The 20,287-nt window shown below is 44.0% G+C and overlaps 1 protein-coding gene across 1 annotated transcript; it reads left to right on the forward strand.

The window, feature by feature from the left end:
- The first annotated feature begins 2,014 nt into the window (after positions 1 to 2,014).
- LOC110498347 (XK-related protein 6-like) lies at positions 2,015 to 8,791 on the forward strand. Its single transcript, XM_036953820.1, has 6 exons — positions 2,015 to 2,180; positions 2,284 to 2,413; positions 2,502 to 2,951; positions 7,329 to 7,534; positions 7,633 to 8,050; positions 8,177 to 8,791. The coding sequence occupies exons 1-6, from the start codon at positions 2,015 to 2,017 to the stop codon at positions 8,667 to 8,669; spliced, it is 1,863 nt and encodes a 620-aa protein (XP_036809715.1). The 3' UTR covers positions 8,670 to 8,791.
- The last annotated feature ends 11,496 nt before the right edge of the window (positions 8,792 to 20,287 follow it).

Genomic DNA, 20,287 nt, shown 5'->3' on the forward strand with positions numbered 1-20,287 from the left:
ATACTTGCATACTATTGTTTGTACAGATGAACGTGGTACATTCAGGCGTTCGGAAATTGCTCCCAAGGATAAACCAGACTTGTGGAGGTCTACAATTTTTTTTCTGAGGTATTGGCTGATTTCTTTTGATTTCCCCATGATGTCAAGCAAAGAGGTACTGATTTTGAAGGTAGGCCTTGAAATAAATCCACAGGTACACCTCCAATTGACTCAAATGATGTCAATTAGCCTATCAGAAGCGTCTAAAACCATGACATAATTTTCTGGAATTTTCCAAGCTGTTTAAAAGCACAGTCAATTTAGTGTATGTCAACTTCTGAACCACTGGAATTGTGATACAGTGGATTATAGGTAAAATAATCTGTAGTAAACAATTGTTGGAAAATTAGATGTAGATGTCCTAACCGACTTGCCAAAACTATAGTTTGTTAACAAGAAATTTGTGGAGTGGTTGAAAAACTAGTTTTAATGACTCTAAACATTAGATATTCAACTGTAGATATTCCATAAAAAATCTGCCGTTTTCAGCAACAGAAGTAATTTACAACATTAACAATGTCTACACTGTATTTCTGATCAATTTGATGTTATTTTAATGGACAAAAATGTGCTTTTCTTTCAAAAACAAGACATTTCTAAGTGACCCCAAACATTTGAACGGTACTATACATATATATTTGTTTTTGATACTTCAAGGGGTCTTAAAATTCAAAATCAAATAGCTAAATTATCCTTTGTATGACCTTAAAACAATTACATATAGTTTAGTAGATTGCCAAGCAACAGAAGAGGGAGGAGCTCCGGAGGCGGAGGGGCCACAGGGGTCAGTTAGACTGGACACACCCCAGGACCACAGACTGGACAGACAGGTACACACCATAAACACACATAGCAGAGCACGAATAGTCACATCAAATAAAATCACATACAATCCCGCTTCTAATGACCAGTCATTATGTTAATCCCAAGTGAGTACATCTTCCTCTCTCCCTCAGTCCAATTTGATATAGCGTTTTGTTGGCATTATGAAATATGCAAATATTGCATAAGAGTCCACAGATCCACATTAGGAAAAACATGGAGAAATTGATTTTAGAATAAATTACAACCAATTACCTCTCCTATTCTCTCCATCTCTCTCTCTCTTACTCTCTCCTTCACAGACACCAAATTACCACACTCCCCTTCAGCCACACTGGGATGGTAGTCATGGCAACATTGATGCTAATCTCCAGTGGACACGGAAAGAGAGAGGCAGAAAGTGAGGAGGCTGGTTTGTGCTTCATCCCTCCCTCATCCCTCTAATTTATAAATACTTATATTTGCTCCTCCTCTACCCCTTACACTCTCTCCCAACTCCCACTCATATCTACCTCCTCTCTCTCCCTCATTCTCTCCATCTCTCCATCTCTTCTCCCCTCCCCTTACTCTGGCAGAGCTCACACACACACACACACACATATGTTATGGGTGATTAGGCTGGCTGAGCTGTTGGCCAGAAGCCTTCTGAGGGAGAGAAGAGTGAGGGGTTGGAGAGAGTGTGTGTGTATAGATGTGTAGATGTTGTATCTAGATTTACCACTAGGAGGCAGAATGTGTTGAGTTTAGCAGCGCAGAGGGCTCAAGCAGCGAGGAGGAGCAGACGGCTCATAGGCTGCTGTGGTGTGTGTGTGTGAGTTGATCAGTGGAATGAAGCGCACGGACAGACAGTCAGAGAAGCAGGCGGTGGAAGGCTGAATTGTTACCACAGCTCCACATGGATGAGGATAAATTAATTAGATTATCACACAATTACTTCTCAACACACACACACCCACACCCACACACACAGGTCTGTTGGCTGGAAGATGCTGCATTAACTCATAACAAGCCACTGTCTCCCTAGATGACCGTGGTGAGTTAGCCATGCAGGAGATGCAGAGGGCGAGAAAGAGAGGGGGATGAAGAGAGGCTAGAGGAGAAGAGGAACAGGAACGGATTCCACAGCTGCCGCTGGTCGCAAGGAGCACCTGGTATGAGAGGGGATAGAGTGTTTCCTAGAGAGGAGGAAGGGGAGGAGGGATGGAGAGGAGGCTGTCGTGCAGTGACAGGCTCTGATGGCTCCTCGCTCCCTGGGAGAGTCAGAGACAGAAACACAGCGGCTGAGGAGGGACAGGAGGAAGTGGGATCAGAGGAGGAGGGTGTGTTTTGGTTTGGGACGAAAGAGTAACATGGCCGCTCAGTCTGATGGAGGGGGATGGGGAGGAACGGGGGAGGGTGTGGGGGAGGGGGTGTTTGATGGAGACACAGAGGGAGACTGTCAGCCTCTGGAATCTTCAGCCATTCACATATGTCTCTGTTGCCACTCTGCTGTCTGCTATTGGGGCTGTCGCTCCAACTGCCTGGGAAACCTGCTGGGGGAGGACACTACTGGGTAAGTGTGTGTGTGTAGTATGATAATTGTCTCTGCTATTCTCATTTTTACCCTTTTACCATTATTATTATGATCATTCCTATTATAGAGGGATTGGAGGGACCGGAGTTGGCAGGGGTAACGATTTAAAGGAGACTCGCTGCCCGCCAGAGGAGGGCCTGTGGCTGGACTGCCTCTGGCTGATCCTGGCTCTTCTCGTCTTCTTTTGGGATGTGGGAACAGACCTACTTCTCGCTGCGGACTACTACACCAGACAGGACTATCTGTGGTTTGGTCTGACGCTTTTTCTTGTGCTGGTGCCGTCGATGGTAGTTCAGATCCTGAGCTTCCGCTGGTTCATCCAGGACTACAGCGGAGAGTGTCTGACAACCTGGCTGGGGACAGTGGACTGCAGCAAGGGAGGAGAGAGAGAAAAGCTGACCAGGCGAGGTCCAGCCGAACAAAAATGGATTTATCCCGGGACAGACCGGGTAAGAGTGGCCTCAGTGTGGCTGTGGCAGATCACCATACACATTCTACAGCTGGGACAGGTCTGGAGGTAAGGACACCCTGTTCTCTCCTCTTCTACTGCCCATACAATAGACCACATGTTCACCTCGCCTCACACACACTTTATGTGAGTTTGCCTGCATGCATCTGTGTTTGCAGTTTACCTCCCTTAGATAATATTTGTATTATTATTATTATTATTTCTTTACCTTTATTTAACCAGGTAAGCTAGTTGAGCACAAGTTCTCATGTACAACTGCGACCTGGCCAAGATAAAGCAAAGCAGTGCGACAGAAACAACAACACAGAGTTACACATGGAATAAACAAGCGTACAGTCAATAACACAATAGAAAAAAAAGAAAGTCTATATACAGTGTGTGCAAATGGCATGAGGAGGTAAGGCAATAAATAGGCCATAGTAGCAAAGTAATTACAATTTAGCAGATTAACATTGGAGTGATAGATGAGCAGATGATGACGAGCAGATGATGGTGTGTAAGTAGTGATACTGGTGTGCAAAAGAGCAGCAAAGTAAATAAAAACAATATGGGGATGAGGTAGGTAGATTGGGTGGGCTATTTACAGATGCAGCGATCGGTTAGCTGCTCAGATAGCTGATGTTTAAAGTTAGTGAGGGAAATGTAAGTCTCCAGCTTCAGCGATTTTTGCAATTCGTTCCAGTCACTGGCAGCAGAGAACTGGAAGGAAAGGCGGCCAAAGGAGGTGTTGGCTTTGGGGATGACCCGTGAGATGCCTGCTGGAGCGCGTGCTACGGGTGGGTGTTGTTATCGTGATTTAGATTATCATGGATTTATCGGTGGTAACCGTGTCGCCTAGCCTCAGTGCAGTGGGCTGCTGGGAGGAGGTGCTCTTGTTCTCCATGGACTTTACAGTGTCTCAAAAAAATTGGGGAGTTAGAGCTACAGGATGCAAATTTCTGTTTGAAAATGCTAGCCTTTGCTTTCCTGACTGACTGTGTGAATTGGTTCCTGACTTCCCTGAACAGTTGCATATCGCAGGAACTATTCGATGCTATTGCAGTCCGCCACTGGATGTTTTTGTGCCGGTCAAGGGCAGTCAGGTCTGGAGTGAACCAAGGGCTGTATCTGTTCTTAGTTCTACATTTTTTGAAAGGGGCATGCTTTTTTAAGATGGTGAGACGTGAATAGCTTTGCTTTTGTGTGAGTGAAAGTCTAAGATCGAAATAGGGGGTGTTTATGTTTGTCCTATTTCAGTGCATGTACAAGTGGGTAACCTGTAAGTGTGAGGTAAGAAATGGAAATTAGTTTTTGCATATCCCAAGTCCCCCTGAGACACCCTTGGAGAGTGCGGTCACGGCCAGAGATCAGCCATTATTGATGGCGACCTTGGAGCAATTGGGGGTTAAGTGCTTTGTTCAAGGACAACGGCAGATTTTTCACCTATTCGTCTCAGGGACTTGAACTAGCGACCTTTTTAGTAACTGGCCCAACACTCTTTACCAGTAGGCTACCTGCCACCCACGCACGACGCACGCACTACGCATCTGCGCACACACACGCACGCACGAACACGCGCGCACGCACACGCACACACACACACACACACACACACACACACACACACACACACACACACACACACACACACACACAGCTCTAAAAACAGGCAACACTGAATAACAGTCAGTAGCATTAGCAAGGTTACTCGAACAATCCAAATGGCCATATACAGTGCCTTGCGAAAGTATTCGGCCCCCTTGAACTTTGCGACCTTTTGCCACATTTCAGGCTTCAAACATAAAGATATAAAACTGTATTTTTTTGTGAAGAATCAACAACAAGTGGGACACAATCATGAAGTGGAACGACATTTATTGGATATTTCAAACTTTTTTAACAAATCAAAAACTGAAAAATTGGGCGTGCAAAATTATTCAGCCCCCTTAAGTTAATACTTTGTAGCGCCACCTTTTGCTGCGATTACAGCTGTAAGTCGCTTGGGGTATGTCTCTATCAGTTTTGCACATGGAGAGACTGAATTTTTTTCCCATTCCTCCTTGCAAAACAGCTCAAGCTCAGTGAGGTTGGATGGAGAGCATTTGTGAACAGCAGTTTTCAGTTCTTTCCACAGATTCTCGATTGGATTCAGGTCTGGACTTTGACTTGGCCATTCTAACACCTGGATATGTTTATTTTTGAACCATTCCATTGTAGATTTTGCTTTATGTTTTGGATCATTGTCTTGTTGGAAGACAAATCTCCGTCCCAGTCTCAGGTCTTTTGCAGACTCCATCAGGTTTTCTTCCAGAATGGTCCTGTATTTGGCTCCATCCATCTTCCCATCAATTTTAACCATCTTCCCTGTCCCTGCTGAAGAAAAGCAGGCCCAAACCATGATGCTGCCACCACCATGTTTGACAGTGGGGATGGTGTGTTCAGGGTGATGAGCTGTGTTGCTTTTACGCCAAACATAACGTTTTGCATTGTTGCCAAAAAGTTCAATTTTGGTTTCATCTGACCAGAGCACCTTCTTCCACGTGTTTGGTGTGTCTCCCAGGTGGCTTGTGGCAAACTTTAAACGACACTTTTTATGGATATCTTTAAGAAATGGCTTTCTTCTTGCCACTCTTCCATAAAGGCCAGATTTGTGCAATATACGACTGATTGTTGTCCTATGGACAGAGTCTCCCACCTCAGCTGTAGATCTCTGCAGTTCATCCAGAGTGATCATGGGCCTCTTGGCTGCATCTCTGATCAGTCTTCTCCTTGTATGAGCTGAAAGTTTAGAGGGACGGCCAGGTCTTGGTAGATTTGCAGTGGTCTGATACTCCTTCCATTTCAATATTATCGCTTGCACAGTGCTCCTTGGGATGTTTAAAGCTTGGGAAATCTTTTTGTATCCAAATCCGGCTTTAAACTTCTTCACAACAGTATCTCGGACCTGCCTGGTGTGTTCCTTGTTCTTCATAATGCTCTCTGCGCTTTTAACGGACCTCTGAGACTATCACAGTGCAGGTGCATTTATACGGAGACTTGATTACACACAGGTGGATTGTATTTATCATCATTAGTCATTTAGGTCAACATTGGATCATTCAGAGATCCTCACTGAACTTCTGGAGAGAGTTCGCTGCACTGAAAGTAAAGGGGCTGAATAATTTTGCACGCCCAATTTTTCAGTTTTTGATTTGTTAAAAAAGTTTGAAATATCCAATAAATGTTGTTCCACTTCATGATTGTGTCCCACTTGTTGTTGATTCTTCACAAAAAAATACAGTTTTATATCTTTATGTTTGAAGCCTGAAATGTGGCAAAAGGTTGCAAAGTTCAAGGGGGCCGAATACTTTCGCAAGGCACTGTAAGAGACAAAGGGCACATGTGCAGAACATGGGCAGAAGCTGCACTGACCTGAATAAAGCTTATTTCCCCACTGTTTTGTAAAACAGTTTTAAACTATTTGGGCTCAATCGATTTTCATCTTCTCTTGCGTTTGCGCTACACCCTGACTGAACACCAATAGTCAAAGCCCCCCCAACCACACACACACACACACTCTCTCGCTCCCGCTCTCTGTCAGATTAATCTTTAATGGCCTAGGTGCCTGAGGGAGATGTTGAGTGGGTTTAAGAGCGTGTGTGTGTGATGGGGGTTGGGAGGCAGCTCAGTGATTTGTAAATGAGAGTTGTCGGAGGAGCGTTTGGACCGTCCACGTTTGTCTAGTAATGCACTGAGCATTCAAATACATGGTGGGGTGGGGGCTCTGACTGACTGGATGACACCTGTATGACTGTTTGACACACACACTGGGTTGTGTGGTTTCTTGCATGTTTTTATAAAGGCTCACAGTGAAAATAACAACCCTGCTCCTCCCCAGTGGTGTGTGTCTGCATGTGTGCCCATGTGTAACACTTCCCCTAATGGTGTGGCCTGTCCCAAAGAGTGGTGTATGTGTGTGGAATGGTTCAGTCTGATTGAGATAGATCACTGTGAGATGGAGCGACGGAGTAGAAGGAAGAGAAATAAGAGCTTGAACACACATAACAGTAGTGAAGGGGGAGGGGACTGAGGGAGAGAGCGAGAGAGTGAAAGGATGGATAACAACAAACTTTTTATGCAAATTAAACACAAATCAATAAGTTCTCTCTCTCTTCTTCCTCTGTTGTGATGTGGCATTTTTCAGGTTTCTCTGGTGAAATGTGTGTCTGCATGTGTGTGTTTCTAAGTGGCCAGTGAATTATTGATGTCATGAAATTTGCTCATATGATGCAGCCCAGATGGTTGTATGAGCATGACTACGCACATGCATACACACAAACACACACACCCTTCGTAATTGATATTATTCATTCAAACAGGTTCTATCTCTCTCTCTCTCTGGGCCATGATGGCGGTATTACAGGGACCATGATGATTGACGTCTCACCTCCAACTTCTGACCCCCAGGTATATCCGTACGTTGTACCTGGGTATCCAGTCCCACCGTATGAAGGAGCTTAAGGAGGCCCAGAGGAGGTTCTACTGGGCCATGATGTTTGAGTATGCAGACGTCAACATGCTGCGGCTACTGGAGACCTTCCTGGAGTCAGCTCCTCAACTAGTACTACAGCTCTGCATTATGATACAGCAGAACCGTGCTGAGACTCTACAGTGTACGTATACACATACAGTTCACACACAGTACACATTACACACACACTCACTCTTCAACTAGTATTACCAAGATGAGAATCAATCCCTCTCTCTCTAGGTATATCTAGTCTAGGCTCTCTTCTGTCTCTATCCTGGGTGTTGGCTTCGTACCACAAGCTCCTGCGTGACTCCAGGGACGACCAGCGCAGTCTGAGTTACCGCGGTGCCCTTCTCCACCTTCTCTGGCGCCTCTTCACCATCTCCTCCCGCGTTCTCTCTCTCGCCCTCTTCGCCTCCCTCTTCCACCTGTACTTCGGCATCTTTGTGGTGCTCCACTGGTGTGGCATGGCACTGTGGGTGGTGCATGGAGGAACAGACTTCTGTATGTCTCGCTGGGAGGAGGTGCTATTTAACATGGTGGTGGGGATCGTCTACATCTTCTGTTGGTTCAACGTCAAGGAGGGACACACCAGGGGACGCATGGTTGCTTACTACTCTGTGGTACTGGCTGAGAATACACTTCTCACCGGACTGTGGTATGTAGACAGACAGACAGACACACCTAGGTGTTTTATCATCTAATAGGTGTATCTATCTTAATCAGTGCAGAGACAAATGTGTGTGCGTGCATACCATAATAGTTGCATGTGTGTGTGTTACAGGTATGTGTATCGTGACCATGCAGACACAGACAACTACGCGGTGCCAGCGTTGTGTGGTGTCTACCTGTCCTTTGCGGGTGGAGTACTGGTGATGCTTCTATACTACGGCCTTCTCCACCCCTCACACACACACCCCACCCCGGCCTCAACTTGCTGTGACGAGCTGCTGTGGGGTAACCTCCTGCCCCCCTCCTCCACGCCAACCCCAGCCCATCTGGCCACCCCTTCCCACAGTGATGACGTCATCGCAGACAGCTGTCTGCCGGTGTTCCAGGTGCGTTCAGAGCCCCCCACCTCACGCCACTTCGAGGGTCCTCTGATAAAGATTGACATGCCCAGGAAACGTTACCCGGCCTGGGACGCTCACTACGTGGACAGACGGCTGCGAAGAACCATCAACCTACTGCAGTACCTGACACCTGCAGCCGCAGGCATTCGATACAGGGACAGATCTCTGCTCTATGAACTACTGCAGTACGAGTCTTCTCTCTGACACATATATACATATACATGCAGTTGAAGTCGGAAGTTCACATACACTTAGGTTGGAGTCATTAAAACGCGTTTTTCAACCACTCCACAAATTTTTTGTTAAACTATAGTTTTGGCAAGTCGGTTAGGACATCTACTTTCTGCATGACACAAGTAATTTTTCAAACAATTGTTTACAGACAGATTATTTCACTTATAATTCACTGTATCACAATGCCAGTGTGTCAGAAGTTTACATACACTAAGTTGACTGTGCCTTTAAACACCTTAGAAAATTCCAGAAAATGATGTTATGGCTTCATAAGATTCCGATAGGCTAATTGACATCATTTGAGTCAATTGGAGGTGTACCTGTGGATTTTTTCAAGGCCTACCTTCAAAATCAGTGCCTCTTTGCTTGACATCATGGGAAAATCAAAAGAAATCAGCCAATACCTCAGAAAAAAAATTGTAGACCTCCACAAGTCTGGTTCATCCTTGGGAGCAATTTCCAAACGCCTGAAGGTACCACGTTCATCTGTACAAACAATAGTACGCAAGTATAAACACCATGGGACCACGCAGCCGTCATACCGCTCAGGAAGGAGACGCGTTCTGTCTCCTAGAGATGAACGTACTTTGGTGCAAAGGACCTTCTGAAGATTCTGGAGGAAATAGGTACAAAAGTATTTATATCCACAGTAAAAATGAGTCCTAAATCGACATAACCTGAAAGGCCACTCAGCAAGGAAGAACCCACGGCTCCAAAACCGCCATAAAAAAGCCAGACTACGGTTTGCAACTGCACATGGGGACAAGGATCATACTTTTTGGAGAAATTTCCTCTGGTTTGATGAAACAAAAATAGAATTGTTTGGCCATAATGACCATCGTTATGTTTGGAGGGAAAAGGGGGAGGCTTGCAAGCTGAAGAACAACATCCCAACAGTGAAGCACGGGGGTGGCAGCATCATGTTTTGGGGGTGCTTTGATGAAGGAGGGACTGGTGCACTTCACAAAATAGAGGAGGAAATTATGTGGATATATTGAAGCAACATCTCAAGACAACAGTCGGGAAGTTAAAGCTTGGTCGCAAATGGATCTTCCAAATGGACAATGACCCCAAGCGTACTTCCAAAGTTGTGGCAAAATGGCTTAAGGACAACAAAGTCAAGGTATTGGAGTGGCTCAGTTACACCAGCTCTGTCAGGAGGAAGGTGCCAAAATTCACTCAACATATTGTGGGAAGCTTGTGGAAGGCTACCCAAAACTTTTGACCCAAGTTAAACAATTTAAAGGCAATGTTACCACATACTAATTGAGTGTATGTAAACTTTTGACCCATTGGGAATGTGATGAAAGAAATAAGAGCTGAAATAAATAATTCTCTCTACTATTATTCTGACATTTCACATTCTTAAAATAAAGTGGTGATCATAACTGAACTAAAACAGGGAATTTTTACTAGGATTAAATGTTAGGAATTGTGAAAACTGAGTTTAAATGTATTTGGCTAAGGTGTTTGCAAACTTCCGACTTCAACTCTATATACAGTGACTTGCGAAAGTATTCGGCCCCCTTGAACTTTGCGACCTTTTGCCACATTTCAGGCTTCAAACATAAAGATATAAAACTGTATTTTTTTGTGAAGAATCAACAACAAGTGGGACACAATCATGAAGTGGAACGACATTTATTGGATATTTCAAACTTTTTAAACAAATCAAAAACTGAAAAATTGGGCGTGCAAAATTATTCAGCCCCCTTAAGTTCCTATGTAGCGCCACCTTTTGCTGCGATTACAGCTGTAAGTCGCTTGGGGTATGTCTCTATCAGTTTTGCACATCGAGAGACTGAAATTTTTTCCCATTACTCCTTGCAAAACAGCTCGAGCTCAGTGAGGTTGTATGGAGAGCATTTGTGAACAGCAGTTTTCAGTTCTTTCCACAGATTCTCGATTGGATTCAGGTCTGGACTTTGACTTGGCCATTCTAACACCTGGATATGTTTATTTTTGAACCATTCCATTGTAGATTTTGCTTTATGTTTTGGATCATTGTCTTGTTGGAAGACAAATCTCCGTCCCAGTCTCAGGTCTTTTGCAGACTCCATCAGGTTTTCTTCCAGAATGGTCCTGTATTTGGCTCCATCCATCTTCCCATCAATTTTAACCATCTTCCCTGTCCCTGCTGAAGAAAAGCAGGCCCAAACCATGATGCTGCCACCACCATGTTTGACAGTGGGGATGGTGTGTTCAGGGTGATGAGCTGTGTTGCTTTTACGCCAAACATAACGTTTTGCATTGTTGCCAAAAAGTTCAATTTTGGTTTCATCTGACCAGAGCACCTTCTTCCACATGTTTGGTGTGTCTCCCAGGTGGCTTGTGGCAAACTTTAAACAACACTTTTTATGGATATCTTTAAGAAATGGCTTTCTTCTTGCCACTCTTCCATAAAGGCCAGATTTGTGCAATATACGACTGATTGTTGTCCTATGGACAGAGTCTCCCACCTCAGCTGTAGATCTCTGCAGTTCATCCAGAGTGATCATGGGCCTCTTGGCTGCATCTCTGATCAGTCTTCTCCTTGTATGAGCTGAAAGTTTAGAGGGACGGCCAGGTCTTGGTAGATTTGCAGTGGTCTGATACTCCTTCCATTTCAATATTATCGCTTGCACAGTGCTCCTTGGGATGTTTAAAGCTTGGGAAATCTTTTTGTATCCAAATCCGGCTTTAAACTTCTTCACAGCAGTATCTCGGACCTGCCTGGTGTGTTCCTTGTTCTTCATGATGCTCTCTGCGCTTTTAACGGACCTCTGAGACTATCACAGTGCAGGTGCATTTATACGGAGACTTGATTACACACAGGTGGATTGTATTGATCATCATTAGTCATTTAGGTCAACATTGGATCATTCAGAGATCCTCACGGAACTTCTGGAGAGAGTTTGCTGCACTGAAAGTAAAGGGGCTGAATAATTTTGCACGCCCAATTTTTCAGTTTTTGATTTGTTAAAAAAGTTTGAAATATCCAATAAATGTTGTTCCACTTCATGATTGTGTCCCACTTGTTGTTGATTCTTCACAAAATAATACAGTTTTATATCTTTATGTTTGAAGCCTGAAATGTGGCAAAAGGTCGCAAAGTTCAAGGGGGCCGAATACTTTCGCAAGGCACTGTACATGTGCGCACATGTAGCCGATTTGAAATGGCTAGCTAGTCAGTGGTGCGTGCTTGTAGCGTTCGGTGACGTCACCTGCTCTGAGACCTAAACTGAACAGAAATATAAATGCAACATGCAACAATTTCTAAGATTTTACTGAGTTACAGTACATATAAGGGAATCAGTCAACTGAAATAAATTAATTAGGCCCTAATATATAGATTTTACATGACTGGGAATAAAGATCTGCATCTGTTGTTCACAGATACCTTTTAAAAAAAGCTAGAGGCATGGATCAGAAAACTAGTCCATATTTGGTGTGCCTACCATTTGCTTCATGCAGCGCGACACATCTCCTTCACATAGAGTTGATCGGGCTGTTGATTGTGGCCTGTGGAATGTTGTCCCACTCCTCTTCAATGGCTGTGCGATGTTGCTGGATATTGGCGGGAAATGGAACACGCAGTCGTAGACATCGATCCAGAGCATCCCAAACATGCTTAATGGGTGACATTATCAGCTTCCAGGAATTGTGTACAGTTCCTTGTGACATTGGGCTGTGCATTATCTTACTGAAACATGAGGTGATGGATTAATGGCACGACAATGGGCCTCAGGATTTCTTTAAGATATCTCTGAGCATTCAAATTACCATCGATAAAATGCAATTGTGTTCGTTGTCCATAGCTTATGCCTGCCCATACCATAACCCCACCGCGCCATACTGTCTGCCATCTGCCCGGTACAGTTGAAATCAGGATTCACGCTTGAAGAGCACACTTCTCCAGCATGCCAGCGGTCATCGAAGGTGAGCATTTGCCCACTGAAGTCTGTTACAATGCCGAACTACAGTCATGTCAAGACCCTGGTGAGGACAACGAGCACGCAGATGAGCTTCCCTGAGACGGTTTCTGACATTCTGTGCAGAAATTCTTTGGGTGTGCAAACCCACAGTTTCATCAGCTGTCCGGGTGACTGGTCTCAGACAATCCCGTAGGTGAAGAAGCCGGATGTGGAGGTCCTAGGCTGGCGTGGTTACACATGGTCTGTGTTGTGTGACAAAACTGCACATTCTAGAGTGGCCTTTTATTGTTCCCAGCACAAGGTGCACCTGTGTAATTATCATGCTATTTAATCAGCTTCTTGATATGCCACACCTGCCAGGTGGATGGATTATCTAACACAACATGCCATTAGCTAACACAACATGCCATTGGAACACAGGAGTGATGGTTGCTGATAATGGGCCTCCATAAAAAATCTGCCATTTCCAACAACAAAAGTCATTTACAACATTTAGAATGTATTTTGGATCAATTTGATGTTATTTTAATGGACAAAACAATTGCTTTTCTTTCAAAAACAAGGACATTTCTAAGTGACCCCAAACTTTTGAACGGTAGTGTATATATAAATAGCTGCTTGAAAGCAGTCTTCTAGCTGTGAGTTTATATTCTCTTCAGTTTGGATAACTGGATGTGGATACACTGAGTGTACAAAACATTCCTAAAATAGAGTTGCCTCTCCTTTTGCCCTCCGAACAGCCTCAATTTGTCAGGACTTGGACTCAAGGTGTCAAAATGTTCCACAGGGATGCCGGCCCATGTTGACTCCAATGCTTCCCACAGTTGTGTCAAGTTGGCTGGATGTCCTTTGGGTGGTGGACCATCCTTGATACACACGGGAAACGGTTGGTTGTGAAAAACACAGCAGCGTTGCAGTTCTTGACACACTCAAACTGGTGTGCCTGGCACCAACTACCATACCCTGTTTAAAGGCACTTAAATATTTTGTCTTGCCCATTCACCCTCTGAAATGCACACATACACACTCCATGTCTCAATTGACTCAAGGTTTAAAAGTCCTTCTTTGACCTTTCTCCTCCTCTTCATCTACACTGATTTAAGTGGATTTAACCAGTGACATCAATAAGGGATCATAGCTTTCACCTGGTCAGTATATGTCATGGAAAGATTTTCTGTACTCAGTGTATATTTCAATGTACAGAGATGTGTGTGTACTATGTGTGTTGTGACTGAGCTGTGAGTTCAGCAGTCTGTTATGTTTGCTTGTTTGTCTGTTCAGAAGGGTACAACATTACAGAACGTTAAGATTGAAATGTATTGTGTAGAACAGCTATGATTGTCTGTCATGTAGTTACGGGATATGTCGTGCTCTTTCTGATAACCTCATATCTGAGGTTGTCATGGTAACAGAGACCTTTACCTAAATTCACCTGACAATCCCTTCACCAATCAACACTAAGCCTTCCACTGATCAACTTCATATGGTGCAAATACAGAATATACATTATGTTAATATGTATGTGAAATTCATTTGCTAACTTAATTTTGGTGCAAATGTGTATGAATATGTATTAACTTATTTGTGGACAAATATATATGAATTTCATATGGTGCAAATATATATTAACTTAAGTTATTAAAGCAATAATACACTTGAGGGTATAATTTTTGAGTCACAAGTGAACTCAGCATTCTACATTTGACTTCTAACCTCTCTCTGTTTCTGTTCTGGGTCTAAGGTAACAGAAGGGTCTCATTTTGTGCCCAAATTCTGAGACGCAATCAGTTCAGAGATGAGGCTGTATTGATGCAGGTTTACATCAAAATCTAGTTTATACAGTACCAGTCAAAACTTTGGACACATCTACTCATTCCAGGGTTGTTCTTTATTTTTACTATTTTCTACATTATAGAATGATAGTGAAGACATCAACATTATTAAATAATACATATGGAATCATGTAGCAACCCAAAACTGTTAAACAAATAAAAAATATATTTTATATTTGACATTCTTCAAAGTAGCCACCTTTTGTCTTGATGACAGATTTGCATACTCTTGATATTCGCTCAACCAGCTTCATGAGTTAGTCACCTGGAATGCATTTCAATTAACAGGTGTGCCTTGTTAAAATTTATTTTGTGAACTTTCTTTCCAACGACAGTCCATCAGTCAATCCGGAACATTTCAAGAACTTTTAAAATTTCTTCAAGTGCAGTCGCAAAAACCATCAAGCGCTATGATGAAACTAGCTCTCATGAGGACCGCCACAGGAAAGGAAGACCCAGAATTACCTCTGTTGCAGAGGATAATGCCACGGATCCACCCTGTACTGCTGCTCATTCTGTTACCAGTTCCGGAGGTCGAGGTCACCGGCCTTCTAGGCTGCACTGAACTGTGTCATTACGCACACCTGGTTCCAATTCCTCACTGATTGTATTTGTATAAATTGCCCTTTGTTTGCACATTGGGCTGTTGATTATTGTTCCCATGTCCATTGGTCGTGTGAGTACCTGTGAGTACGTGTGAGTGCGTTGTCTCAGCTTGTGCTGCATGTTTTGTGTATTGTGTATTTCGGGTCTCATCCCGTATCGTCCTACGAGGTTTACCCTCGCTCTTTTGTTTGGGTACATCCCAGTGTTTTCTATACGTGTTTGTTTTGGGTTTATTAAAAACCCAGATGATGTATTCATTCCCTGCATGTCTCCAAATCCTTTATAACAGCATGACAGAATAATCGACCCAACATATGGAGACAGCAGGGAAGGCCGAGCTTGCGACCATTGTAGGGACAGTACAGCACCACGAGGACTGTCTCTCCAGACTTGGGGTCGCCATGGACAGTGTGCTGGCAACCATCCTGCTCTTGGCGCCGATCCGCAGAATACCCCTGTCCCTCCCGGAGCGCTTTGACGGTGCGCCAGCAAGGTGCAAGGGGTTCCTTCTACAGTACCTCGCTCTCTACTCCGAGGATGTTTCCGGAAGAGACAGGGTTGCCACCGTCATCTCGGCACTGACCGGGCGGGCTCTGGACTGTGCCGCGGTCTGGGAGACTGGCGGACCCGAGGTTGAGTCCTACGAGCGCTTCACCCTTCTCTTCCGCTCGGTGTTTGATCATCCTGTGGAGGGCCGAGTGGGAGGTGAGCGTCTATTCCGACTACGCCAGGGAGCTAGGACCGCCTCGGAGTTCGCCCTGGAGTTCCGGACCATCGCGGCTTCCACCGGATGGAATGAGTTGGCTCTGGTACCGTTTTCCGCAGCGGACTGGGGGAGGAGGTACAGCTGGAGTTAGCCTGCCGTGAGGACAACCTGTCACTCGACCAGCTCATCAGCATGGTGATCCGGTTGGACAACCTCCTGTAGTCCCGAAGTAAACCTGCGAGGAATCTGGCTCGGCAGAGCATAGGAGAAGGAGGAATCTGGGCTTCTGCTTCTTTTGTGAGGAAAGGGGTCATTTCTCCCCGACCTGCTCTTTATTCACTAGGAGGCAAGGAGCTGACAAGCCAAGGACTTCTCCTGCGCTAACCCAGGTAGGAGGCAAGGTCTCCTCTCCTTGTCTGTCAAATCAACCAGTGTGTTTTCCTGTTAAATTCCCTGAGTACTCTCGCCCTTCACTCCCGTTAGCTCTGATTGATTCCGGAACTGACGGGAATTTTTTAGATGGCGCACTGGCCAGAGCATTACGCATCCCTTTGGTTCCCCATACAGCCACCCATTCCGGTTCGATCCCTGGATAATCGTCCAATAAGGACAGGGGTCATACATCACATTACTGTTCCGGTTTCTTTGCTGACCCAGGACACTCATTCAGAACAGATCACCTTCTTGATTATAGACTGGTTGAGTTTGCATCCAGTTATTTCTTGGTCCGATAGGAGACTGCTGGGATGGTCACAGGAGTGTCAGGGGAGGTGCCTTGTGGTGTCTGTCAACACCGCTACGGTGGAAAGTCCGGACTGTGTTCCTCAAGTGGATTTACCAGAGGAGTACCAGGATCTGCACTGGGTTTTTTCTAAGACCCAGGCTACACGCCTGTCTCCCCATCGCCCCTGGGATGGTACCATTGACCTGTTGTCTGATGCAGCCCTCCCAAGAGGACATCCCCTCTCCTATGCGAAGGCCAAGGCCATGGAGACCTACAGTGGGGTTCTCCCACTTAAAAAGATGAGGCCTGTAATTTTCATCATAGGCACACTTCAACTATGACAGACAAAATGAGAAAAAAATCCAGAAAATCACATTGTAGGATTTTTAATGAATTTATTTGCAAATTATGGTGGAAAATAAGTATTTGGTCAATAACAAAAGTTTATCTCAATACTTTGTTATGTACCCTTTCTTGGCAATGACAGAGGTCAAACGTTTTCTGTAAGTCTTCACAAGGTTTTCACACACTGTTGCTGGTATTTTGGCCCATTCCTCCATGCAGATCTCCTCTAGAGCAGTGATGTTTTGGGGCTGTTGCTGGGCAACATGAACTTTCGGGCGGTGTGTTTGGGATCATTGTCATGCTGAAAGACCCAGCCACGTTTCATCCTCAATGCCCTTGCTGATGGAAGGAGGTTTTCACTCAAAATCTCACGATTCATTCTTTCCTTTACACGGATCAGTCGTCCTGGTCCCTTTGCAGAAAACCCCCAAAGCATGATGTTTCCACCCCCATGCTTCACAGTAGATATGGTGTTCTTTGGATGCAACTCAGCATTCGTCCTCCAAACACGACGAGTTGAGTTTTTACCAAAAATTTATATTTTGGTTTCATCTGACCATATGACATTCTCCCAGTCTTCTTCTGGATCACCCAAATGCTCTCTAGCAAACTTCAGATGGGCCTGGACATGAACTGGCTTAAGCAGGGGGACACGGCTGGCACTGCAGGATTTGAGTCCCTGGCGGCGTAGTGTGTTACTGATTGATGGTAGGCTTTGTTACTTTGGTCCCAGCTCTCTGCAGGTCATTCACTAGGTCCCCCCGTGTGGTTCTGGGATTTTTGCTCACCATTCTTGTGATTATTTTGACCCCACGGGGTGAGATCTTGCGTGGCGCCCCAGATCGAAGGAGATTATCAGTGGTCTTGTATGTCTTCCATTTCCTAATAATTGCTCCCACAGTTGATTTCTTCAAACCAAGCTGCTTACCTATTGCAGATTCAGTCTTCCCAGCCTGGTGCAGGTCTACAATTTTGTTTCTGGTGTCCTTTGACAGCTCTTTGGTCTTGGCCATAGTGGAGTTTGGAGTGTGACTGTTTGAGGTTGTGGACAGGTGTATTTTATACTGATAACAAGTTTCAACAGGTGCCATTAATACAGGTAACGAATGGAGGACAGAGGAGCCTCTTAAAGAAGAAGTTACAGGTCTGTGAGAGCCAGAAATCTTGCTTGTTTGTAGGTGACCAAATACTTATTTTCCACCATAATTTGCAAATAAATTCATTAAAAATCCTACAATGTGATTTTCTGGATTTTTCCCCCTCATTTTGTCTGTCATAGTTGAAGTGTACCTATGATGAAAATTACAGGCCTCATCTTTTTAAGTGGGAGAACTTGCACAATTGGTGGCTGACTAAATACTTTTTTGCCCCACTGTATATTTATGACAAAAATGCAACATGCAACAATTTCAAAGATTTTAATGAATTACAGTTCATATAAGGAAATCAGTCAATTAAAATAAATGAAGTAGGCCCTAATCTATGGATTTCACATGACTGGGCAGGGGCGCAGCCATGGGTTGGCCTGGGAGGGCATAGTCCCACCCACTGGGGAGCCAGGCCCAGCCATATCAGAATTTGTTTTTCCCCACAAAAGGGTTTTAGAACAGACAGAAATACTCTTCCATTTTATCAGCTATCTGTGTGGCTGGTCTCAGACGAACCCGCTGGTGAAGAAACCAGATGTGAAGGTCCTGGGCTGGCGTGGTTACTCGTGGTCTGCGGTTGTGAGGCCGCTTGAACGTACTGCCAAATTCTCTAAAACGGCGTTGGAGGCAGCTTATGATAGAGAAATTAACATTCAATTCTCTGGCAACAGCTCTGGTGGACATTCCTGCAGTCAACTTGCCAATTGCACGCTCCCGCAAAACTTGAGACATCTTTGACGTTGTGTTGTGTGACAAAACTGCATATTTTAGAGTGATCTTTTATTGTTCCCAGCACTCATGAAACGTGGGACCAACATTTTACATGTTGCATTTATATTTTTGTTCAGTATTTATATAACATTTTTTTAAAAGTCAGTCAGTGAGTCATTCTAACTGGTGGTCAGGACATTAGTCTGTCAGGCTGCCCTGGAGCCAACTCTTATAAGCACAGAGCAGGTTAAAGGTATACTCTGCAATATGACATCATCATACAGGTCAACTTCCTGCTTACAGAAATCAACCGTAAAATGTATTTCTGCAAAGACTGCCACTATCGCTCTGTCTAATGGGGACATGTCTCAAGGGAAGGTACACATTGAGAAGCAACAAGAGTGACAGATTTGGAAATCACACCTCTGTGTATGATGACGTCATATTGATGAGTCTACCTTTTACCAAACTTAACATTGTTGTATTGTACAGGGGTGACATAAAATGTATGACATGAAAAGTCATAATTTCATTTGAACTCACAGGACCCACTAGAAACTTTTTATATTTTAATCTAAAAGTATTTGTTTTGCTTGTAAATATCTTTAAGGTACTCTCGTTGCCCCTATCTCTTTTGGTTCTAACTACATACTGCTGATTTATGTTTTTCCGTCATTTAGAATATCCAAACTGAATGAGAATGATGAACACAACGTTTAGTAGGACTGTGATGTTGTTGCCCTGGGTCTGCTGTATGTGGGTTTGTTCAGGAGGGTTCAAAGTTTAGCTAACTAACTTATTGATCTTGCTTGGTGGCATACCCCTCTGATGCTAATGTTGGGAGATTGTCACACTAAACTTGATGTTGTTGTGGGATGGGTTATTGCTGTTACATTACCTCCTGAAAAGACTTATTAACCTGTGACAATTCTGACATACTATGATATACTAGTAGTTCCTATCTGTAGTGATATTGGTCACAAGACATAGTTCAATCTGAACAATACAAAAATGTTACATGAGTCCATATCTACTAACATTTTGTATCTTTCATTTTAATACAGTATGTTGTGAGTGAATTGAAGATTTTCCAAAATGTGTGTGGTTCTTTTATTTTGTTGGTTTCTTAGGGCCTCATTTATCTAAAGGTGCGTGCGCCAGTTTTCCCGCAAATGTTGGCATTTATCCATTTTGAACTTGATAGGAAAGTGTGCATATCTCCACGCAAATCTTAGAAATGGCATATGCACAACTTCTAGTGGTTGATCAACTGTATTGCAAGCAAATATTGTTCTTTTTGGGGAAATGTAGGAGTTTGACCCACAGGAATGATAATGGTAGGCTAATAAAATCATTAAAACGTAGGCCTAATGAAAACCAGACGCCTTTGCCGTTGGTAAGAACATCTCATAGGGCATGTTGCCTAATATATTTATTTTACTTTCATTATATAGACCTAAATCATAATCATATTGCAGAGCATTTTTCTCTTTTTCTGACATAACTGGTTTATTACCTCTACACAACAAATATTAGGCCACCAGTTATCCATTGCTCATTCAATAGCAAACAAAACCATGCCCGAAAGGAAAAAGACCAGTA

This window comes from Oncorhynchus mykiss, chromosome 19, assembly GCF_013265735.2.
Source record: "Oncorhynchus mykiss isolate Arlee chromosome 19, USDA_OmykA_1.1, whole genome shotgun sequence".
NCBI classification, from domain to species: Eukaryota; Metazoa; Chordata; class Actinopteri; order Salmoniformes; family Salmonidae; genus Oncorhynchus; species Oncorhynchus mykiss.